At 36.2% G+C, this 26,353-nt stretch overlaps 1 protein-coding gene across 5 annotated transcripts in view; it reads right to left on the bottom strand.

Moving 5' to 3' along the window:
* DIAPH3 (diaphanous related formin 3) overlaps window positions 1-26,353 on the bottom strand; it is a 504,744-nt gene that overhangs the window by 317,571 nt on the left and 160,820 nt on the right. For all 5 annotated transcript variants that reach the window (XM_053898946.1, XM_053898962.1, XM_053898954.1 and 2 more), the window contains 8 exons: window positions 24,451-24,561; window positions 24,046-24,164; window positions 23,133-23,249; window positions 18,358-18,476; window positions 15,407-15,471; window positions 8,902-9,006; window positions 5,343-5,651; window positions 4,478-4,592 (listed from right to left, as the gene is read on the bottom strand). In XM_053898946.1, the coding sequence (XP_053754921.1) occupies window positions 4,478-4,592; window positions 5,343-5,651; window positions 8,902-9,006; window positions 15,407-15,471; window positions 18,358-18,476; window positions 23,133-23,249; window positions 24,046-24,164; window positions 24,451-24,561 (1,060 nt within the window). The remainder of the gene's footprint in view (window positions 1-4,477; window positions 4,593-5,342; window positions 5,652-8,901; window positions 9,007-15,406; window positions 15,472-18,357; window positions 18,477-23,132; window positions 23,250-24,045; window positions 24,165-24,450; window positions 24,562-26,353) is intronic.

The raw sequence follows: 26,353 nt of genomic DNA, 5'->3' as shown, positions 1-26,353 counted from the left end.
TTTAATCCATTTTCCAACAGCCTGTAAAAATTAACCAGCAGATGCTTCCAATCTGGTAAAAAAATACACAGATCATTAGCATTATTTTGATGATACCAAATGTTCAATATATGAATATTGTGATTAAACTTCAAAGAGATATATAAACACTTTTCTTTTATAATCTTGTTAAGTCTTAACAGGAGCCCAAGACAGTAAAACATGGCAATCCTCCTTTCTGAATCAAAAATCAGCATCTGTTGTTCCACTCCTCATTCTTGTGCTTCAACTTGACTGAGAGCTTGATGGAGTTTCACTGGGGTTGAGAAAACAACACGTGGACGTGCACACAACTGCTTTCTCTCTACAGCGTCCCCAGTGCCAAACACAAGGCCTAACATACAGTGCACACCCAATAAATATTGGCTGCCTTGAACAGTGACAGCCAAACACAGGAGAAAGGAATGAGGGAGAATGAGAAAAAGAAAAATATGACCAGGAAAAATGCCTACATGTTATTTTCAGGAGAATTTAAAATACGAAAAGCTGAGATGTAACTCAAAAATTTAGACAGGTTAGAACTGAGAAAGGCAAGGAAACCAAAGTGATACTTGATAGCCAAATAAAGGAATCAAAGAAAAAAATTATACAACGGGATCAAGGAAACATACTGATTTTGTACGAAGAGGCTGAGTTTCCTGTACTCCTTAAGGCAGGACACGGGCACTTTCCTAATAAAGCAATGTCTAGACGTAACAGGGAAGTTAGTTTAAAATACAAATTTAACTGGGAGGGAAAAAAAGATATAATAAAGAATAACATGAGTAAAGAGGAAATATCCAAGCTCATGCCTAGAATATCTTGCTATGTCTACCAGCAAGTGGGGCAAGGTGGTATTCTGGGGACTTAGCATCGTTGGGCAGGAGAAAAATCTCAGCAGAGATGTAGTCATGATTTAAACAAGGTCACATGAAGACGGCCCAGCTCAGGGAGTGGTACAACCACAGGTGCTCCACTGGAGCTCTTCCTTTTCCAACTTTCAGGGTATAAGACCACTAAAACCCAATCATCTTAACTTCAAAGTCAATAAAACCCAAAGCAGTGTCTTCCATAAGGTGTGTGTGGGGGGGGGGGGGAGGGGGGGGAGCCATAATAACAAAAAATACAGAGTATGTGATTAGAATAGGTAGAATTAGAGGGTAAATTATGAAATTCAGTTCCTTTTTTTTCTTTCCACCTATTTCAAATGTTTAGGCAAGGTGGTATTCTGGGGACTTAGCATCGTTGGGCAGGAGAAAAATCTCAGCAGAGATGTGGTCATGATTTAAACAAGGTCACATGAAGACGGCCCAGCTCAGGGAGTGGTACAACCACAGGTGCTCCACTGGTGCTCTTCCTTTTCCAACTTTCAGGGTATAAGACCACTAAAACCCAATCATCTTAACTTCAAAGTCAATAAAACCCAAAGCAGTGTCTTCCATAAGGTATGTGTGTGTGGGGGGGGGGGGGAGCCATAATAACAAAAAATACAGAGTATGTGATTAGAATAGGTAGAATTAGAGGGTAAATTATGAAATTCAGTTCCTTTTTTTTCTTTCCACCTATTTCAAATGTTTAGGGGACACAAATGATTGGCCTTTACCATTTTTAAATTCCTGGGATGGAACATCCACCTTTGTAATCAGAGAAATAGCTCTGGGTTTTTTGTTTATGTAATAAATTTCTACCCCTCCTCCCCATTTCCCCCACCCCCATCTCTGGCAACCACCATTCTGTTCTATCTATGAGCTTGGTTTGCTTTTTTCATTGTTTTGGATTCCACATATAAGAGAAATCATACAATATTTGTCTTTCCCCACCTGATTTATTGCACTTAGCATAATGACCTAGAGGTCCATCCATATTGTCACAAAATGCCCTGGTTCTTAGACAAAAGAATTACTGCAATGAAAAGCAGATACATTATTTCCCTAAAAACCCAGTAATGGGAATCCTGTGTCCTTCCCTTCCAAGTCCTGACAAGAACCAATGAAGGAAAATCAACCGGGAGGCGATGCCTCTACCTCCCCCTGCTGGCTAGGGAGCAGAGAGTCACTGTATCGCCACCATGGACTGAATAATTCGTGACTAGGTTCAATTTTGAATTCTGCAGAAATTAAAAACTGGAGTTAAAGTAACCTTTGGACTCATGGGAGAAAGGAGAAAGGTAGAAGTGAAGATTTGGACCTATTGCCTCAGTGGCCAGGCCACAAATAAAGAGACAAGGAGCAACGTGTCCACTCCACCACCACCCCTTGGTCTCCGGTAAGCTTTTCAGATACCTTCCTCTTGCCTTCCTTTCTGATCTTCTCTACAAAGTATCTATAGGAAATCCTGCTTTTCTGAAAGCAGCAATTTTGTTTTCCAATAAAATACTTAACTACTGGTAATGCTAAAATGTATTCTTAAGGCTCCCTGAATAATGTTTTCCAGGAATTATTCTTTAAAATCCAGATCAAAAAATAGTCACCTTCACAGCTTGTTTCCTATTGGCATTGTGAAAGGTTGGCATTGCCCAGGATGACAACCTCGGGCATCCCCATCTTTTCTGATCACCAGGGAGGTATCATCCACTGTCACAGAAGAAAGAAGGTAGCAGTTGAGCTGAGACAAGAGAAGTCGTGGGCCTCTGCCAGTCTGTAAGTCAAATGAGAGACTCTGGACAGAGGGGACAGCACGTACAAAGGCAGAGACAGATAGAAGTACGGAATACTCAGACAAGGATCACCATTTCCTCACCTTAAACTTCATAACTAATACTTGATTGAGCAAATACATTGTTGTTTTTTTTCAACCTTGAATCTCAAGGCTAAAGTTAGATGACTTAAGAATTTTTTAAAGGTCCAATTATTTCATTTAGGGCTAACACTACAGCTAAATTAAAGACATGCTAACAAGTTTCCCTTTTGAGCCTCATTAATTAAGAAAGTAATCAGAGTAAAGAGGAAAAAAAAAGAGAGAGACAGTAGCTGGATGGCAGTATTACTTAAATAGCTTTAAGGTACCACCGTTTGTACCCTACTAGGAAAGCAAAGGGAAAACTAATCAATTCCAGATTATGAAATCTGAAATTCTGAAGTGTTTTACATGTAAATACACATTTTAACTGCCATATATTTTCCTTGATTGCCTGAAGAGTGTACTAATCTTATTCAAAGAAAATTTTCATTCTCCATAATCAAAAGGTAAAATTAAGATCTGCTTACTTCACAAGTTTTCCTAGGATAAGCTTGCTGAGAAAATTCCCCCTGTTTTCAAAGATCAAAATATATCATTTTTACTATTTTAGTCACGAACAGTGCCCAAAAATATCTGCTGAAGGCTTTGGATTTAGCACAAATTCTGGAAAGCCACCTTAATTTACAATTACCTTTTAGAGTTCTAACTTACTTTTTAGAAAGAGATTCTAATTTACAGTTATATTTTACAAAGCATTTCAAAGGAATTCAAATGATTTGGGGTGGGAGGGGTATCTGCCAAAATCCTTTCATTGCTGCAACTGTCAAGTTAAATCAGATATACAGCATATCGCCTAATACGTAGTAGGTATTTTAAGAAGTTAATTCTTCCCTGTATATAGCAACCCTTCCCATCTCCAGCTGGAGTAAAATCTCTCTTCTACAGCTCTCTGTGTTCAACGAGCCCAGGGTTGTAAGTGGCATAGGTCTATGGTGAAAAGGGTTCCTTCTTGAAAATTAAAATGTAATCACTGATCCAAGTAGCTTGTAACATAGACATAAAATGTAAGCATTACGTAACTTAAAAATTAGCCTACTAGTTTAAGTCAATATCAACCCTGAAACATATACAGTAGAAACCCAATTTTCAGATAAGAACGATGTTTGAATAAAATTATTTAAAAATATTCATCATCATCACACCAAGCAGGTAAAAGCTATCATGAAACAATTCGGAAATGAACGCTAATTGCTTTTAATAAAAAGTTCATATAACCTACTCATGTACTTCTATTTTAAGCTTTCAAGGTACTCTATAAATTTGGTATTTCTATCCCATGTGACTCATACTAATTATTGTGACTGTCATAGTAATATTAAAGGGTGGTAAAGTGCTGGCTAGAAGAAGGCTCACATTCTGTTTGTTTTTCTATTTCCCATTGACTCAAAGGAATTCTCATGCCAAAGTTCTCTCTGAAAATATCCTCCTTTATGAAAACCCAATTAAGAACATCTTCAAAAAAGATATCATACCAAAAATTTGACAAAGTTATGTATTAACCACTTGCATTTTCAAGACTGCTTATCCTATACTCACAACAAAATTGGTATTTTAAAATTTTTTCCCATTAATTTATTTACCCACTAATGAAGTAAAAATATCACATATAGGACTCCTCAAACAATGCTCTGTAAAAGTTAATACAGAAAAAATGGCAATGTTAACATATTAAAATAAGCATGATATTAAAATAAGCAAATAAGCATGATGTTCAACTTACCTTTTTGTTGGCAACAAAACGTATTCTCAAGTTTACAAAGCAAATCCACATTTTCATACTTATTTTCATTTGCTTTAATCCAGAAACAGTTTTCAGTCATTTCATGAGGTCTGATCTGCAATCAGAGAGAGAGATTCATAAATAGTTGGGTGTTTCATCTGTCCCCGCACAATCACTACGTTCAGACCCAATGTCCCATAGCTGCCAGCAGATGTTTATGAAGTAATCCCTTAATATTTTTCCCCAAAGTGCATGTAATAAAATACAAGTTCCTCCGGAAGCTAAGGTTTTATTAAAAAAAAAAAAAAAAGTTTCCACTCTCAGATAGTTGAGGGTTTGAAGCAGAGTGAAATAAAACTTGTTCTTTCTTAATTATACCTCTCAGGGTCTTGAATACAACTCATGTGCACGGCAATAATTCAAGTGCAGGATATATCACACATCATTTCCCAAGGTTATGTGACCATGAAACCATCTATCTCCAGGATTCAGGATTTCTGTGTCCTAATTACCAACTTTTGACAACATGTATTAATTTTTCCAATGGCTATCAACATAGATAAGTTCATACGAACACTAACTTATTTTTGTTCTTGTGAGAAACACTTCATGTTCAATGATGATAATGTTGAATTACCAGCTTAATCACAAACCAAATCCCATTGTAACAACCATCAACTCTCACCAAATTTCTAAACCAGAAAGCCTCAGTCGAGAGAAAAGGGCTTTGTTTCAATACTTTTATTTAATTCAAATAACGCTTATCTATTGAATGACACTCTGATTAGGATTTCCACTGGAAATTAAATATAAAGTTAAATTTTTATCTAGGCGACAGTATGTCTCTTCCATTTATTTGTTTTACCTTTAACCAATTCAATCTTCTCATGCTGGTTTCGGGCTTAAATTCTTTCTTTGGTTTTAACCCAAAAGGTAGGGTTGGTGGAGGAGGAGAGTTTCGCCCACTGAGAAATCCCAGGGGAGGCGGTGGAGGCACAGGACCACCAAAGGGCAAGGGCATTCCTGGAAGGGGAGGAGGGGGTGGGGGAGGAGGGGGAGGAGGCACTCCTCCACAGGAGGGCAGCGGCAGGGAAGGAGCAAGTGCTGGGAGGCCGGATCCATTTTCTTCTGCCAGTGGCGAAGAGTTACTTGTATTGGCTGGCAAGGCACCAAACTAGAGGGGAAGGGAAAAAAAGAAAAGAAATATGACTAAAAACATCTACCAAACATGTCAAAGTACACTTGCCTCAAAAATTATTTTACACCAAAGACAATTCAGGATGAGCAATTTCACATGGCTTGACCTAAAAAAACACAATCCCAATAGTTTTTTTCTTTTTCCAATTCAAGAATTTAGCTTTTGTTTTCATAGAAGTGTAATTGCCAGAAATATTATTTCCTATTTTGGTAGTTATAGCCATCCAGGTGGAGATGTCCTGGGAGGAAATGGGTATGTGGGTCTAGAAGATTTGAAACAGCAGTTTCTAGGTGATAGTTCAACTCACTGAGAATAGATAAGTTCACCCAGAGTATGTATAGAGCATGTAGCATAAAGTCTATGTACAGAATTCTATGGAATACTGGCATTTAAATAAGAAGCAAAACAAGAAGAAGAAGACCCAGACAGACTTAAATAGCATTGTCACATCATGCCTTTATCTTGAGGAAAAAAAATCAGAAATTCCTAAGGACGACCTGCAGGGCACATCATGATCCTTGTGAACTGGCCTTTTAAGTGGCTGTCATGTACAATTTCACGTATTTGCCAACCACATACCTCTCTCAGGGCCCTTGCACATGCAATCCCTTCTGCCTGGAACTTTCTTGGCATGTGGTTACCTCCTGTAGATCCTTTCAATCTTAGCTAGCAAGTCCTTTCCTCTGGAAAGCCTCATCCGACCACTCCTTTTACACAGATAGCACTTTGTGCTTCTCTTTGATTGCCATTATTATCAAAGTGTCAAATGCTTAAGAAATCATTAGCATTTATCTCATTGATAGATTATAAGCTCCATGAGGGCAGTTACTAAGTCTGTATAATTTACTACTCTTTCCCAGCACCTAAAGCAGCAGCTGGCAAATGACAGCCATTGAAGAAATACATGTTGGATGAATGAATTAAAGATAAGAGAAAAAAACAGACAAGCGCAGGTTCATGAATCACAGTGAAGTGAAGACAGTGAGGGAGGGGAGATAACGGGCTATTCTACAGTATCAAATGTCACAAAAAAGCAAAGCAAAATCAGGAGAGAAAAAGGGCAAAATGTGGCCACTGGTCACTTCGGGCCTTATGTTTCAATGGCATGGTAAGAATATATGCTTTTTGATTATTTTAAAGAAGATCTGATTTTGTGATATGATTATTTTCCTATAATCACTGATTTCAATTCTCTCTCTCTCTCTCTCTCTCTCACACACACACACACACACACACACACACACCTGCAAGTGGGGGCATTTAATAAACATTAATAAATCATTTTAAAAGTTTTATGGCACAATTATGAAAAATAGATGATGTATTAAAGCCTAAAGTTGACACATGAGATCAGCACAAAGAAAAAAGTGTTATAAAAGAAGTTGAGACCACAAATCAAAGAACATGTCTTAACAAAAACATTAATTATAAAGAAGAATCAATTCAGCATTATGCTGCATTGCCGTTAACATGGATAGTAGTGCCCTCTGAATGTTAAGGAGGTGTAGGTATTTTATACTCACATTCAATATACATGTTATAATTAACTATTAATGCCTTAAAGATATGGCTGCATTTCTCTTCTATACTAATTCCTTTGATATAGCATGGTTGACTTAAATATATTGTTCATGAAGCCAGATTATCCTGTGATCAACCTGCTCACCATTATATCCCCAGCACCCAACAATACTTGGCTGTTACGTGAATAAAGGAATAAAATCACACAGAATATATTTTATTCAGACTCTTCATAACCAGTATAGCTTTGAGCAAAGCAAAGGATCTTAAGACAAATGATTAGATTTCATGACAAATACACGACTAATCTCTCGGAAAAAGAAATACCCAGTTATTCTTCAAAAATTAACATGGCCGCCAATACTAAGTGTCTAAGCTGTTGGCTTGCTTCTGATAGCCATAAATAGTCACCCTTGTCCACATTTTGAAATAATATAGGAGATTGCTGGAGTTAATCTCATTTTAAAACAATTTATTCCCATCTTAATATAAAACACAGGCAGCAGTAACATGTCGAAAGATGGCAGATACTTTCATTTTGTATAAACAGGAATTCTTCAGATTGGATTTACAAGTAATCCTTAAACTAGAAGAAATGAAAAAGAAATATTTTTAAAATTCATATTGGCCCAGACAAGGAGAAACTGGACCTAAGAATCTCAGCCATGGTCTATAACTCAATCTGAAATGTAAAACACAATCAAATGTTACTTTTTAGTATGAGAGACAAGGAGCCATACAGGAAAGATGAAAAGTTTCAATAAATTGTACTTCCTTCTTACACGCTAAAGAAAGATCGTTGAGAGTGATTTTCTTACAGATAAGAGCTTTTTTTTCCCCCTAAAATTGAACACTTAAGAGACAGCTATCTCTTAGGGTTTCTTCTTATAGCCTCCGTAACAAAATTACCCACTAAGTATTTAAGAGAAAACAAAATAGCCAATAATATAGGAAATAGCATACCATATAGGAAATGGTACATCTGAGACTATTTCTATATAACCATAAATTAGGATGAAAAGAAAATAGCAAAACTATACTTACTACTCATCATCCTATATGTAAATCTGCATGAAGAAATTTAGCTATGAATATTCTACCTCCTTACTGTCATCCATTTAAAACATGCAGATGATGTATTTCTTGCTATCTAAATGTTTTATGTGTAGAGGGTGTATGTGAGCTATCTGCTTCATAATCCAGATTTGCTCTCTTTTTTGTCATGTTTTAAATCTGTTTACTTTTGGAAATTGAAAAATTATCAGAAAATGTTCTCATTCAGCTAGAGGTTATCTTTCACTGCAAGGTACCCATAGGCTGAAGGTTTTGAAAAATAAATAGCTTGAGCAATAATTTCCTGTAGTGGGATAAAGATCAGTGATGAATGACAAATCTAAGAGTAAAAGTCTTTCTCACCCTTTATGATTACATATGAAACGTATGACGTTAGGAACAAAACCCACATGAAACATAAGGAAGAAGATTAATTAGTAAAAATTGATGACATTTTTAAAAATGCAACTAGAAAAAACAGTGGGAAAATAATTTTAATTTACAGAGCAAAAATATGTAGAAAAACAACACTATGAAAACATACAAGTGAAATTAAAGTTTAAACATTTTGAACTATGAAGCTGTGACATGACCTTTGCTTCCATAGTAAGCTTTCAATAGCCAAATTCAATCCAGGTAGATGGTATTTTACCTGTGACTTAAAAGCTTGTAACTCTGCTTGAAGTTCATTAATCTTTGCTTCTTTTTTCTGCAATTGAGCCTGAGTTTCTTGGTGGTCGGTAAACTCTTTTTCAAACTGCAAAGAAAGAAAGAAAAAAAAAAAGAAAAAAAAAAAAAAAACAGGAGACAGAAAGATGGCAGTGAAAAGCGCTATTCTTCATAAAGAAATACGGTTCTAATGATCTAAAGACCCGTCAGTAGAACACAAACTTTTTATGAAAAAAGTGGTAGATTTTGCTAAGTCACCCAAAGCCTGTCCCTAGGTCCCTCTCTGGGTCCCACCAAAATCATTCAATTTGCAAGAGAGCAGACAAAGCCAGGGATGGAGTCTGTGACCTTCTCCTCTCAGGAGAGCAAACTCGCCCGGAGGTATCTGCCACACTGACATTTTTCTTAAAAGTCCCTAAATATCATTGCAACTTTGTGTAAAATAATAGAGAGCAAAGCATTGTAGTGAGTTCCCAGACCCCTATTTGCAAAAACTTGTACTTGAACCTTATGATAGGAATTAAAAAGAATTCCATTTTAATATTTGCTATTACTATATAACTCCATTTCGTAAATGCATCACTTCTCACGTCGTCACGAGAGTTAAGGGCCCTGATGCAGGCTCTAATCTTCAACAGCAATTTAAGAGAATAAGGTCTGTTATTTATCATTAATCTTTTGGAGATTAATCTTTGGGAGATTAATGATAAATTAATCTTTCTAAAACCCTGGTGCAATACCTTGTGGGAGGAAAGCAAACAGTAAAATTTGGTGAATCCAATGAGTTTTCTAATTTATACAGCCACTTATCACAAATTCCCACCCTGCCTTCAAATAGCTTCACCCTGCCATCATCATGACTGAAAACCTCTATCAGAGGTGAATTGCAATAGGGGATTGTCTCATACTGGAGAACATTTATTTCTTTTTAAAAAATGAAGAAAAAAAATCATAAAAAAAATACTACCTCACAGATGTAGCCTCTAGACTTTAAAGCACGGTCAGACCTCAATTAGGGAAAGTGCAAGAATGTAAAAAGCAACCGATGACAAAGAACACTTATTTATGAATCTTATTTTGTCCTTAACTCAAAAAGGTGGCAATCCAATCCCTTGTCGTACAGACAGTAAATTAAAAAAGTGAGATTAAAAGCCAGACCTTGTCTTCCAAGCCTTGGTTTAGATAAAACCACAGCACCCTCCTACAAATTACATTCAGATAATGTTTTACAGGTATTTTCTTAAGACAGATTTTATTTTTTAGAACTGTTTTAGGCTTACAGCAAAATGAGTCAAAGTTTCAGAGATTTCTCATATGCCAACCCCCCCAGAGGGTTGCCTCCCCCATGATTTAGTGTCAGCATTTTTGCATTTCATGAATGCAATTTCATCATTGCATTCACACACGCAAAAACTCTGAAATAATAAACATTGTTGTAATTCCCATTTACAGGTTAAATAAATCTCACATTCAATCCTCGCACTCTAAACTTTGCGCTTTTATAAAGAGAACAGAAACTACCGGGTAAAAAAACCAAATATCCCTCACTTCACCCATACCACACCAACATTACCACTCCTATTACTGCAGCTCCTCCAAACCCCTCCTACCATTTAAGAATTTAAAAGACGCTAATCTTCCTTGACCCTCTTTTTGTCCTTACCCTGAGTCACCTAACTCTAATCTTATTCTTGCCTCAAAGTGCACTCCTTCAACAAGTGTGCTTGGATCATACTCCCTTTTCTGGCCTGTTGAACTTCATTCACTTCATTATCCAATTTAGACACCATCTTTCATTCTAAAAACTATGGCTTGCCAAATTCCAAAGCCCCCAGACTTCTCCGGTCCTCCTCTTACTTGATCTAATACCTGTACTATTCAATGGTGTAGCCTCTAGCCAATGTGGCTGCTAGAATGTAAATTTAAGTTAGCTAATATCAAAGTTAAAACTTCAGTTCCTCAGTCACAAGGGCACAACAGGCACAGGCTGAAGGCTAGCATGCTGAACAAAGATCATCAAACACTGTCATCATTCCGTATCGAATGGGACTGCCCTACAGCATTAAATACTCACGAATATGCCTCTGTATTCATTCTCTCTTCCCCAGTGTGTTGTATTACAACCCACTCTTCTGGTCCTCCTGCTTACTCCTTGGCTGTTTCTACCAATTCTTTTATAGGTTCCTATTCCTCAGTCCAACCGTCTACTATTGTCCTGTCCTAGGACTCTTCCTTTGCCCCTCTGATGGTCTCACTTCATACGCCTGGTAGAATGGTATCTTCCACACCCACATGTTTTAGTCCCCATTCATACACTGATGGCTTCCAAATCCCCATCACCAGCTCAGCTTCTCGTCTGAATTCCAGACTACTAATCAGTCCATAAACGTATCTTCAACTGCCCAATGAACATTCTTCAAGGCGACGAACAAAAACAGTATTTTTAAAACCAGTATTACCTTTCCCCTCTACAAACTTTTTTGAGTATCGCTGTTCTTTCTAAAGGATGGCTCAAAAAACATGACTCTTTTGCTTTTCAACTTACAGTGGCTACGTCATTAACCTAATATCTAAGAACCTCCTGGGAGTTGGCCCCAAACTACCTACCTATTTCTCGTTATACTGTAAGGAATATCATGCATCTGATGTGTTCCTCAAAGTAGCAGGTGTTAGAGATACAGAGTTGAATACAATATGGTCATCACTTTTAGTAAGTATAGTGTCTGGTGGCAAAGTAAAAGGAAAGTAACAATGCGAACGTGTGAAAATTACCAGCAATGGAGAAATACACTGGAGGCATGGGAGTGATTACTGAAGAAGTGATAATTTGGCCCCAGGTTTGAAGAATTTGAGTAGTTAGCTGATAAGTGCAGTTGGCATTTCAAATAGAAGGTTTAGTGCAGTACACAAATGAAAACAACATGCAAGGGCCATAAAAAGAGGTAAGAAAACAAATTGCAAGAGATGAAGTTATAGATGTAGACAGGAATTAAACCATTTAAAGGAATTTTACAGTAAATTTGGGGACACCTGCATGGCTCAGTCAGTTAAGTGTCCAACTCTTGGTTTCGGCTCAGGTCATGATCTTGCAGTTCGTGGGTTCAAGCCCACATCTGGCTCCGCGCCGAGAGCACAGAGCCTGCTTGGGATTCTCTCTCTCCCTCCCTCTCTGCCTCTCCCCTGCTCACTCTCTTTGTCTCTCTCAAAATAAATAAACGGAAAAAAAATTTTTTAAGGAATTTTAAAGTCAAAAAGTTTCTCTTTTTTCCTGTAAACCATGGAGAGCTTTTAAGAGTATTTATAATAAGAAATTAACATGACCAAATTTGCACTTTGGCAAACCCAGCCTGCAGCAGTGTGGAAGGTGGACTGAAAGAAAACACCAGAGGCATGTGAATAGGTTGAGGAGCTGCTATAGTTACCCAACCAAGAATTTAAGGCTTGCCTGAATGAAGGGGAAGACAGGGAAACAGAAAACAGGAAAAAAAAAAAAAAAATGAAGGGACTTTTTTTTTTTTTAAACAGAATCTAAAAAATTAGTGTACAACTAAATGAAGGAAATGAGTGAGGGGAGTATATCTCTAAGATGATGATGGTGTTCTATTGCTTTGCAAGCTGGAAACTATTATTATTTTAGGGGGGAAATAGGGATATAAAATTCATGGAGGAGGAAAGGCATTTTTTTAGGGAAAAGAAAAATAAATTTGGTTTCAGAAATATTAACCTTGAGATGGCTATGTTGAAATTCACAATAAATTCCTGTCTCCCTCCTTCTTGGCTATCTCACCTTGTCGCCTCACATTAGCTATGACTTCCTTGGGTCAGCCTTGCCTGGCCACTCAAGTCTAGATGAGGAGTCCTTTCAGAAGGCTCCCATTCTGCATAGGGTATTCCTACTGTAGCAGTCATAACACTGTAATATAAAAATATCAAAATGCACTATTCACACACCACAGTAACACCCACCAGCCTGGAAGGTTATTCACAGTGAGAATCCACTTTATTCATCACCTTTCCAAAGCCTTACATTTATAACTAAACTCAGTAAATATTTGTCGAATGAAGAAATGGAGCCAATTCCTGTCAAGTCTTCCTTTATATGTTGTGAATAAATATGTCAATATCATATATTAAAGTTCCACAATCTCCCGGCATGAAAAATCTTTGAGAGGTCATGTTCTCTATTCTCCCTTTTATGACTGCTCAGTGTTTACTTCTGCTTAGCAAGAAATAAAAAATTAAATTCTTATGAGAGTAAAAATGAAGTCTTTTTCACACTATCAGTAGGTACATTACCCTAACTAGTAGGGCTTAGAATAAGATTCAGGAGGAAAAAGGATGATTTATGGGAACAAAGATAAAACTACCAAAATAATCAGAGTCATAATTAGTATACTCTAAGAGAATTTATTAAATTAACTTGGCCATACTTAAAGTATCTGTACTTAACAAAGAGATAAATTTCTATATCCTCCCCTATAAAAGGATGAGACAAAATATAAACTTTGCTTTAGCATTTTTATAATATCTACAGTCAAATCACAGTAGCCTTGGGGATAAAATGAATCTCCATTAAAGACATACTTTATAAAAACAGATATGATAGCCTTCTTCTCCAAAAAGAGTTTCTAGAGCAATATTACGCTTACAAAATTACACGCAAAAATGTCAAGAAACACAGTTAAGGCTGAGACTCTGCTTAATTTCATTCCCTAGGGTAAATGTATTAGTGCATCTGTACAAGAAGGTTGATAATTCAATATTCTCTATGTACTTTCTGACATTTCTGGTCTTCATTTTTCAAATTTATGCACCAAAATAAAGAATGTGTCTAGCAACTATGATAGCTTCCTGCCTAAAGCAAAGTATTTACATGTGTCCTTATAAAGCTATCAGAAAGAAGTTCTTGCTGATATATACAAAATGGTATGGCAATAGGAATCTTTTATGGAGCAAACAATATTTTTTAAATATACCTAAGACATATAACTTCTGACTAAAAGGAGACAAGTAACCTTGAACAAGGTCTTTCTTCTACTTACACTTAAACTTTAAATTTTAAAACAATATGTTGAGAAAGGTATCACATTTAACAACACTCATATACATCATATACCTAAAAATGATTATAGAAGCAAATTTATACTACCTGGGATACATCCAAAGCAAGTACCTGAAAGTTTACTACTACTTTCTCAGGAAGAGTTAAAATAGAATACCAAGTAGAAGGCTTAGAATACCAAGTCAGGGGATAAGGGATCACCCTACACCATGATCACCTATCAGCTGTAGCACATATGACACTTCAATGATGTGTTCATTTGTTTCTCAAGTTCCTGCAGGGCAAAGACAGTATCACATGCTTAAGCTGGAATTCTAGCCTGCAGCCAGAGGCCCAGGGGTTAATAACCTCTATGTGTGGGGGACACGCAGGACTTCTTACATGGGGCATTTACAAAGTTTGTCATAAATTACCACTAACTTATAAAAGACTGTCTACCATTTGCAAGTTGTATTATCTTAAACTGTTACAGAAGTGTAAGATTCGTTCAATATTCACCAAGATCCAGAGTTCAAAAACATAGCCTCTTAGGCATGGTAACTGACACACAGTAAAAGTCTATTTAGTGTATGTTCATCAGGGGCTGGGGGTAGTAATTATCATTTATTCCTCCAATGTGAGAAACCAGCCACACGAATTTAAATCAAAGTGACTGCTTAACATGTGAAGAATCCCACAAAAGCAACATTTTTTTTTTTTTTTCCTAAACAGAAAAAGAGTGGAATAGATACATGCCAAGCAGAGATGAAAGCACAGAACACCACCTTCGAGAACAGTGGGGAACGGCTAGATGGTCAGCAATACTACTGGGCCGAAGCAACCCAACTGGCAATATCAGATACTTCTGACCTATAAAAATGACACTTTTCTATGTTCACCTAGACCTAATGAAGCCACATGAACCAAAACAGAAAAGTTAATAAAACTTTTCGAAATAGGATTTCTTGAGAAATACTCCAATCTTAAAATTTTGACTCTACAAATTTTCTTCAATCACTTATTCGTTGACCCTTTTTTTTTTTTTTTAATGTTCTGAGGGCAGAAATTGTTCTAGGCGCAGGGACACTGAATAAACAAAATCCTTCAAACAACAACAAAGAAATATTCTTCATAAAGGTTACTCTAGAGGGAGAAATAGACAACACATCCATAGATACACAGGTAAATACATACACCATGTCGCATGTCAGATAACAAATAAAACAGAGGAAAACAAATCACAGACAGGGCCAGGGCTGGGAGTGGAGAGTTAAAATGTTTAAATATAATGGTCTAGGAAATCCTCCTTAAGGATGGCATTTATGCAAATAGCTCAAGGAGGTAAAGAAGAGAGTGGAAACTACAAGCAAAATCCCTGAAGGAGAAGCATGCCTGATGATGCGAGATGGTTCTTCACAGTCTTGCAAACTCAATCAGAATTACTTACTTTCTTGTAAAGTTCTGATGCTTTCTCTTCAAACTCTTCTAGCTTCGCTTGATCTACGCAAGCATCTAAAATGGCAATGACATTTTTTCCTTAATTCCAGTACTTGTTAAAATCATTATGACTTGAAAAGGTTAGAAAAAGAAAACATTTAGAAATAGTGTCAGTAATGAAATAAGCAAAACAAAGAAAGCTAATACTGAATGGAGAAGGATTTTCCAAGCATGATACCAAGGCCACAAAGTATAAATGCAAACCCAATTACAATTTCAAATTATTGGACAAATGTAACATACAAGACTCAAAAAGTGTCTTTCATCAACACGTAAGTATTTTGAAGGAAGAAGAGAAGATGATAACCAACACAACAATAATGAACAGAAAATTAGCAAAAACAAAATTAATAATTGCTAACATGTATGAACAGGTAGTTCATTTCCCTAATACAAAAATATAAATTTTATTTAATGAAACACAGCAATGATGAAATGATCCATAATACTGAGTGTCAGAGGTGGCACAGAAAAAATGACTTGTCTATGCCATAGAAGTATAATTCATGAACTTTGCTGATGAGTAACTAGGAAAATATATATTAAAATTTAAAATATGTATTTTCTTTCACCCAGCAATTGCATTGTTAGGACTCTGCCTTTAAGCAAGAATGTTCATTAAAATGTTGTTAGCCAATATCTGGAAATAAAGGTCCATCAGTAACAGACTGACTAAATAAGCTACGATATAGATCCACATGATGAGACACTATGCAGAAGAAGTAATTCATATAGATTCCCCATGCTGTAGTTGATCCTTTATTTAAAAAAAAATTTTTTTTTTAATGTTTATTTATTTTTGAAAGAGACAGAGACAGAGCGTGAGTGAGGGAGGGGCAGAGAGAGAGGGAGACACAGAATCCAAAACAGGCTCCAGGCTCTGATCTGTCAGCACAGAGCCCAATGCAGGGCTCAAACTCACGAACTGTGAGATCATAACCTGAGCTGAAGTCGGACACCCAACCGACTGAGCCACCCAGGCGCCCCTCCCTTCTTTCTTTAATAAAAGCAATAAACATGGTTTTAAAAAACATATTACAGAAGGGCTTACAATGAAAAGTAACAACCAAATCACTACATTAAAAACCCAATCCCACTTCCTAAATGAGACCTCTTATGGTTCTTTCTATATTAGATTATTCTGGCAGTTAGATTCTTAACTCTAAATAAGATGTGTACACCATTATTTCTTGATTCATCTATTTAATACATTATAGATAGCTTCCTATTATAGAAGATGAAAATAGTGTTTCCTGTCTAATCCCATTTATTTTAATAATTTTGCTTTCTAAATTGCCTGGCTCTGTAGCACTAAATAAATACTTAAACCTCCGATCACTGTTACATAAACAGTATCTACTGATTTCCACTATAATATATAAAGTTATCTTTATTTACTTGCCAACATCTCTCTCTCCTACTGTTTCGCCCCAGATCCCCATTCACCTATTACTGTAAGTCCTTTGCAGTGTGTCTAAGTTTTCTATAAACATTTAAAATCAACATATACAATGTACTTATTGTAACTATGTAAATATGTTTCACTTATATAGCCAAGCAGTAGTTAAAAAGTCTATTTCCTTCTCAAGAGTTCAATGCTTAAACAAACCTCTCATCTACTCAAGAAAAAACATTCCTAATGGCCAGGTAGAATAAACTTCCTTTTCAGGTCCTATTCAAAATCATTCCACATTTTAGTTTGCTTTATTTTTCCTCATATCTGTCCCTCCCACTACCAGGAACTTCTAATTACTTCCCTCCAGTGGAGAAAAATGAGCATTTTATCAGTGCCACTAATATAATCTAGTCCTTTCTCATTCTATGCACTCCGTACTTCTTTATGAACTCTAATATATGAAGAAAAACAACCTCAACCTCACACAAAAAATGACTATTCTTTTTTCATGTTACACCAAAATTTGACATATGGTAACTCCTTGCACATTACTTGCTGTGTGGAATCACCTATCAGTGAATGTTTTGTACTCTGTTACTTCAAAATCCAAGAATTCTTCACCCATGCAGAATGTGTAATCAGGCACGGGAATTTGGAAAAGAGTGGTTTGCGGAGTCACGTAGATTCTCCAAATGTTGACACATCTCATTATACAATATCAAAATAATCCTATGGGTTATTATCATCATTGACCTCACCAGAAAAAAAATTCGCGTACTGGAAAGCTGTCAAGCTAACAGTAGCAGATCCAAGTTTTCCAAAACTCAAATTTTTCCCTGAGAGCTTGAATTTTATCATTGGTAACAAATTCTATCAGTCATTTTCCTTGACATTATAGAATTACTTTATCTCCTTTTTAAGAAAGTGTGTGCCAGACAGTCAAGCATGAGTGGCCACAGTTTTTATGACAATCATTCCTTGTAAAAAAAAAATCAACCAATTCAGCTCGCAATACAAGCACATACGCAGCTATTTGCTCACTGTACTTCAGTATGCAGACGTGTGCTTGACGTGTACAATTCGCTTTGTCACAGGGAATGTTGAAATGATATGTACTCCAGGGGAGATTTTTAATAAAATTAATGTCTTTCAGTTCTCTATGAAGGACACTCAGGTGAAAAAAAATGGCAGTTTTTATTGTTTTGTTTACTGTGAGGAATTCAAGGACTACTAACATGGTTTGGGGTCACCGCCATGATTCCTAACTAAGTGCCAGCAGTTGTACTCACCATCCTTGCATCATCAGCACAAATACCAACACAATGGAAAAGGCAAATCATGTCTTAGTGCTGTTATGAGAGCAGTTTTGACTCTTAGGATCCCCTGAAAGGCTATCAAGGGCCCTAAGGACTCTACAGGTCACACTAGGAGAACTGACACTGCAGTTAACCTGTGGGGCAAGGGACGATAAAAGGTTTCCATTTAAATATTAGAGAAATACTCACCGACAAACTGACTTAAATCTAAATCTAGTCTCTTTCGATATGAGAAGTCTGGATCCATCCCATCTCTATGCAATACAATCTGAGATACACACTCATCAATTAATTTGAAGTATTGTTGCCTAAAACCAAGAAAAAGAATAAATGCACACTCCATTTTTTTAAAATTTTTTTTTAACATTTATTTATTTTTGAGACAGAGAGAGACAGAGCATGAACGGGGGATGGTCAGAGAGAGGGAGACACAGAATCGGAAACAGGCTCCAGGCTCTGAGCTGTCAGCACAGAGCCCGACGCGGGGCTCGAACTCACGGACCGCGAGATCATGACCTGAGCCGAAGTCGGCCGCTTAACCGACTGAGCCACCCAGGCGCCCCAATGCACACTCCATTTATAAGAATAACTTTACATCAAAACAAAGTATTTTGGTAAGCTTGATTTCAAGTTCAATAATTTATCTTCGTATAGTGTCAACAACTGACATGACAGATTTAACATGGGAGTGAGGGTAAATACAATAGTCATCGCTTTCCTTCTTCCAATGACATTACGACGTTAAGTTTTTACACTCTTTTAGCACATACAGTGTTTTAATGATGATTTGCTTACAAAAGTCAGAACTTTGACTTAATTAGTAAGCAATAAAAAAAAAAAAAAAAGCACTGAGATGAAGTGATAGGTGCTTAAAAGCAGTCCTCAACAGAGATCAACCTACCACTGTACCATACTGAAATATCTACCATTAATTCATTTTATTAATACAAGCCAAAATATATCCATTTTTTTTCAAAAAAGTTATCTGGGTCTTAAAACTATACAGTTTACTACTTTAAGAATGTTTGCAGAGTCCAATTAAAAACAGGTACTGTAAAATATATACAGTAACAAATGAATATTTCGTACTCAAAACACAACTCAAAACACATTTTTTTTCAAAAATTAGAGTTTAAATAAATGCCCAAATAGGGATCACGTTGTCACTACAGGTTTTAGTCCACCTATGTTCGTCATAAGCAAAAGAACCTCCCTTAAAACTTAAGCCAACAAGGGGAGCCTGGGTGGCTCAGTCAGTTAAACATCTGACTTGGGCTCAGATCATGATCCCACGGTTTGTGAGTTCGAGCCCCAGTTCGGGCTCTGTGCTGACAGCTCAGGGCCTGGAGCCTGCTTCGGATTTGATGTCTCCCTCTCTCTGCTCCTCCCCTGATCACACTGCCTCTCTCTCTCTCTCAAAAATAAATAAAACATAAAAAAAAAAAAAAAAAAAAAATTAAAAAACAAAACTTAAGCCAATAAATTTAAAATATCTAGATTTTATTAACAAAACCAAACTAAAATGACAGAAAAGGTGGGTGCTATCTCAATGAGGTCAGTCTTTCATCCCCAGCCACCCCTACAACTTCTTTGTTCCCTCAATGACTTCTTGCACACATTTTCTCTCCAAATCTTTCTCACCATGTAAGTGATGGCGCTTCTATTCACTAGAGCTTCTTCTCTACTGCCCTGAATCTACTTACCTCACACCTAATAAATGGTCCATTATGCAGAATAAAATCCAAAATAACTGAACATTAGCAAAGACAAAAGATGGTCATCGACTGTCATCAACTAAAAATGTTTAAGACAGTGTTCTTGGGTACATGTCAAAGCAAGAAGGTACTACCACGCTTTCCTTAATGTTCTACACTGCTTCCAAAAATATAGTCTCCCATTCCCTACTATCTCGCCATAACAAACACATGTACAATTAAGGTACATAAATTGCACACACAGGTACAAAGTATCAATCACGTTGGAAAATCAAGATGGAGCATTCTATTTCTTTTTTACTCTTATTCAACATTACCCTAGTGTTGTTTTAATATAAACATGTTTTAAATTAACAACATAGGTTAATTTGTGGACTTAATAACATAGGTTATTAATCAATAACATAGGTTATTTTGTGGACTTTTTAAATAAATCATTATTTCAGTAAATGTTTTCTCACCTCCACAGCTCCCAATGATAAGCTCATTTACAAAGTAGCTGAAATTTCTTGCAAAATCTCTTTCAAGGCAACACTAGCAAAATAATAATGTACTTCTGGATTCTAGAAATGTGCATCCAGAAAATAATCACCATGAGCAATATTGGTGAGTTAGTGAATATGTCAGAGGAATATGTAAATAACCTAATTAAGGGATGAAGATAAGTTGTCATTACTTCACTGATATGTCATTTTTGTTGGAGGAATTTTAAAATCATCTTCACTTTCTCTTTAGTATTTTTACCAAATATCAGAAATTATCTCCCATGCACATTCAACTAGGCAAATATTTTGCACATGGTAAGCCATTAAGTATTTGTTAGAGAAATGAATTTGATCTCCCACTCCACACTCCAATATTCTTTCCACATTTCATTTTTCTTGGGGGCAGAGGTTACCTTGCATGTACATTCTCCAACTGAGTTCCATTTCAGTAAAATTTCCTTTCGTCCCAAATGTGAACGTGAGAAAATTTTCTTATTTTCCTATTGGCTAATTCTTTTAAATGGGACTATCTTGCATTCTAAAGCAAAGCAATTTATAAAAATCTGAAAACATTTATTTATATCAATAGGAATTAAGAATGTTCATTCAACAAAAGGTGTTCAGATAATCAAAGATTTTTAAAAGGTAAAGTCCATGTCCATCGGAGACAGTGAAAATCAACCAACCAACAAAAAACCATGAAGCTAAAACCAAAAGAGCAAGACTCACAGAACTGCACACCAAAAACAGTTTTACTGTATTTAAATAAAAAGCTAAATAATTTTAAATGAATGAAAAACTATCTAAATGATCATAATCTGCCACAATCTTATAATAAAAATATATTCTCTGTAAGAATAAATAACAACAATAACCACCCATGAGAATTTGGGAACATGGGGAAAAAAAAAAAACAGATGGAATGGTCTTGATTACAGAAATCATAGGAAGAATGACGCCTTCACAGCAACCATACGTGAAACAGAGACCAAGGCCCTGGGGCTTAAAGAGTCCACGAAGAATGCAACATACATAAGTATCAAGTTAAAAAGGTGATACTTGAAAAATGCCCAAAATAACTAACGTCACTTTGGTGCGGCTACAGTTTAATATTTCTCTGAGACTCTTAATTCCACTGAAGTGACAGGATTACCTGAGCATGCCCCAGGAGAGTTGTGCTTTTCAATCTATTTAAAGGTAGACACAACCGCGTGGCCTTCTGCAGCACAGATTAAGGGATTAGGGTAAAAATGAAGGGATCATAAGTAATATAGAACCCCCTCTGGCAGCATTAAGACACATTCAAAACTTTGAAAGCAAACAATATTCTTGAATTCTTGAAAACTCCAGCAGCATCAAGCAATCAGAGGTTGACAGGACCAACCATATAGGGATCAAGAAAAGGACAGGTTTGGAGCGCCTGGGTGGCTAAGCATCTGACTTCGGCTCAGGTCTTAATATTGCTGTCCATGAGTTTGAGCCCCACACTGGGCTCTGTGCTGACAGCTCAGAGCCTGAAGCTTGCTTCAGATTCTGTCTCCCCCTCTCTCTGACTCTCCCCCACTCTCACTCTGTCGCTCTTAAAAAAAGGACAAGTTTACTTTAGAGTAAATGGAAGCTTCAAATTTAAACACATGTGGGGAAAAAGACAGTTTTATAACTAGCAAGCACCTCTGATATTTAAAAATATTAATCAATGTACTATTTTGATTTTAATTAATGTATTCATATTTGTATTAATATTTTTGTCAATGTATTAGTGTTTATTTTATATTAGCATGTTTGTGCTGCAAAAGGAGGAGATAAGATGGGCAATCTGTGCTCATCCCAAAGAACGTAAACTTTTTTTTTTCTTTGACTCTTATTCTATTCACTTGTCAGATATATCAAAAGCCTGAATTACACCCTCTGACATCACCCAGGGGACACAGCCCAAATGAGACATCTCTAGCAAATTCTTCCACATGAAACCAGTGTAAGAAACGACACGTTACCCAAAGTATTTGAGAATGGAATCTCAGCAAAGCTAAATTAAAGGCACCAAAAATGGTTTTATATTCAAGGATCTCCACTTTCCTCATAAAACAGTAACAAAGTAGAAAGCAGATATAGAGAGCATTTACTGAACATACACCAGGTGCCCAGATATTTGGCTAGGAGATTTATCCATGCTACTATGTGTCACCTTCAGAACCACCTAGGAACGTAGGTGTTAATATGCTTGCCCAGCTACAGATAGATAAGGTACAGATGGAATAAACAATTTGTTAAACTCAAGATGGCTGAGATATAATCGAACTTGAATGTTATTTGTCTAGCTTTTCCGATACATTAGCAACATTAAGTGCAACTGTATTACCCAGGCACTTTCTAGCTACTTAAATACTAATAAAAACAAGGTTTACTGCCTTTCATGTAACTTATAAAAAGAAACTTATCAACCCCATTCCTACTACCTAAAGACTAATGAGAAAACATTATCCATCACAAGATAAATTAGTAATTTGTTGCTAGTTCGCATTTTTTATTCAGATGAAAACTTGGTAACAAGAATCTGTGCAGCTTACAAAATAACAGTAATATCATTTTACTGTCACCTGTCTAAATATATGCCCAGAAGAAATGCCACATTCCATGAGTCAGTATTAAGACAGAAATAAAAATCTGAAAATTATGAGCTTGCCCAAATCAAACATCAAGTGAATTTCACAATTAATAGAATTTTATTAGTGAAATTTAACATTAGAACATAGCTTCCTCTTACCTTATAAAATAATCATTTCGAATCAGCAAAAGATGCTGAAGAATGGAAATAAAATATCCTTCCGCTCTAGTTTCCTTAACTGTGTTCCACACCATGTTGTAAATATCATATGCTTCAGTACACTGATTAAGGAATATGTGAATTTATTTATTCTCTACACCAAACAACCAATAACACAGCACAGAATCTGTTCTGTAAGGCTTCAAAAGATTATTGTGTGTCTTACCCCATACCATCATGTATACTCAACATATGGTACCACACAGGTAGTTAGGATTGAAGTAGAGGAAAACTGTGTGCAAATGGTAACTTCACCTGGCACTGTCTTCTCCTCCAAAATCAACTCCCAACCATTTGCCTCTCTCAAGCCAAGATGTTTCGGGTGGCAAGGGTAACAGGCAGCTGGTTGGAAATACCACATTAGGTGTACAGAGTGCCCTAACCAAGAGAGATGGTGCCAGGCATTATCCACCATGGGGAAGCCCCAGTGGAGGACAGGAACCTGGTGGATTTCTGGAAAAGCACAGAGATCTGCAGACTCACAGAGTTAACAAAGGCCCATAGGGGTGTGCACCCAAGGTGTAGGACAGGAGCCAACAGGCTAATGCTAGAGAGCACTAGAGGAGGGGGAGGTGCCACACATGAGAAGAAAAAACAACACACTGTATACATACACAAGAGGCCTCATGGAATTTGTGGGTTGGAACGTCCATTTCCATATGCATGGACTCAGAAAAACACGCATGAAACTATTAAGAAAAGTTTATATGAAAATCAATCTGATTCATAAAGGTTTGGCTTTATACTGTTTATACAGAAATGGCTTCAGAAGTTTAGTATCTTGGGGTGTGAAGTTTGTTTGGGGTTTAGCAACAATTTTACATATGTCAGTAACTTCAGAACAAAAGGATATTCAAGCTCAGCTCTAATCTCTTCAAGGCGATGGGAGAGCTCAAGCAAATCTTCTTCTTTATGCTCATCAAAGACTTTCAGTTGGATATCCAAGCCATCATTCTTCAGACATTTTAAATTCTAGAGATATGAAAGAGAAATGACAATTAACGGTTTTATTTTTAATAATGCAAAAAGGTTAATGAAAAACATATAAACAATAAACCAACCATTTGACTTGATTTACAGCATTCAAACACTTAAAGTGTTAATACTCCAATCTTATCTATATTTCAAAAATAGATTTTTATACTCAAGCCTTTTTCCCCCGCAGATAAATTATTCTTGAAGGTAATTTATCTAAATTTCCCCCTATTCAAGTACTCCTCTAATTTAAATATTAATAAGGAGACTGCAGGGCACTTACTGGCAATATCTCTTTCAATCCACAACGCATAAATTCATTTCTGATGTGAAGCCTGAAGTCCAAATCATCAGGAGATGTAACAAGGGCATTGATGAGTTGCATACATGCTACCTACAATAGATTGCACGGTGAGACTTAAGCTTGGATTCCAACATTAAAGAAAGAGGAATACAACCGAAACATGAAGGTTTTGTTCCAAGAATCATTAAATACCTTTCTTCCCAGGAGAATCTATTAGAACAATAATTTGTATGTAAATTATTTTAGTCAATTAAAATTAAACAAGAAATATAGTTTCGGTGGAGTTTTCTTCTTTTTTATTTGTTTGGGGTTTTTTTTGTGGGAGAGGAGAGAGAAACATTAGGCACTGGAGCTGTTCCATAAAAATTTCACTCTAGCCAAAAGTTCAGCTCTTATCCAAGAAAATCACTCCATGCTATATGTGCATACAACATAAACTGAGTGTCCTAGTAGAAAAATTATAGATCTCTGTTGGATAGGTAATACTTACCTGACATAGTAAAGTAACTTGCCATTCATGGAGAGAAACCCAAAGTTTCAAACACTTCAAGGTCAGCAAGTGTCGTGAATCTGGTCAATGGCGTTGTTATAACTAAAAACTACCTTTTTATCACTGCACAATTAATTACTAGAATTAACCAGGCAATGGTTCTTACACTTTCGCAAGAATTAAAAAATTATATAGGTCATGTTTATTCCAAAGGCATAAAGAAATAACATAGCTAATTAAATCCTTTAGTATATTCCTCAAGTGCTAAAAATGTAAAAATCACTATACTTTCCAGTTATTTAACACCCCAAATTTCAAACTGGATATGCATTTTTTTTGTATCCCTGGCTAAAACCTATCTTTCATTATCTGAAATCCATATAATGGAAGCAAGAGAGACTGGAAGCAAAAGAGATGGGTCTCTAGAGAAGTGAAGTACTCTTTGTTGTTGATGATGATGCTATTTTTCTGTCTACACTCTACCAGAGTCTTAACAAGAATGACTGGCCTACTGATCAATATGTTTAACCTCATGCTGTTCCCTAAATTGTCCTTTCTCCATCCCTTAAGGCAAGGTTTATATGAATTTAAAATGTCTCTTTTGGATTAAGACACCTCCAGGGGTCTCAGGTCCTGCTGGTTGAAATATATCGTAATTATTGTATTTGATGTCTAAATACTAAAATCTGACCAGCATGCCTCTACTGTCAAAACTTAAGACTATTTAAACTGGAGGAAGGAAATGTGCCAGAAGATAAATAGAGAAAAGGGAAATACTTAGAATAAAAAAAAGAATAAACTTAAAAACAGAGGCTACCTTTCCAGTACACATTCACTCAGCTGTAACTGGTTCATGTCACAAGGTTTAAAATACTTTCTTTCCACCTCCTTGTCAGTCATTACCCAGTACCGACAAAAATACCTTTTCAGCAATAGTATAGACTTTTAAAAGATCTCAAAGATCTTACAAAGATAATATTTCTCTACATTTGAGCAAATAAATTAGTATTAATCACGAGGTTTCTGGAAAAGATGTAAATTATATAAAGGGCTCAATGCAGCAAAAATAGCAGCATAAAAATTAGCAGGAAATAGGATCTAAATGTAAAGTAAATATGTGTAGAACAATAGCAGCATGAAATTGAAGAGAAAGAAGGGAAAAGGATAATCCACATTCTTTCCAGGAAGTATCCTAAAGGGCAATTTTCTATAAAAGGAAAAACAGAAAATTGACTTAAGCTGAAATAATGAATTTAAGTTCATTATCTAAAATCCCTTCCCAATTCTAATGGTAATTTGCCATTATCATGACCTATAACCACTCTTAAATTAATGTCATGTAAACACAGGCCTAGGAAAATATGCAAATACACAGCAAAATGTAATGTTTCC

This window comes from Panthera pardus, unplaced genomic scaffold (genome assembly GCF_024362965.1).
Source record: "Panthera pardus isolate Hobbes unplaced genomic scaffold, ASM2436296v1 HiC_scaffold_1, whole genome shotgun sequence".
Lineage (NCBI taxonomy): Eukaryota > Metazoa > Chordata > Mammalia > Carnivora > Felidae > Panthera > Panthera pardus.
This window is presented reverse-complemented; position numbering and strand designations above follow the sequence as displayed.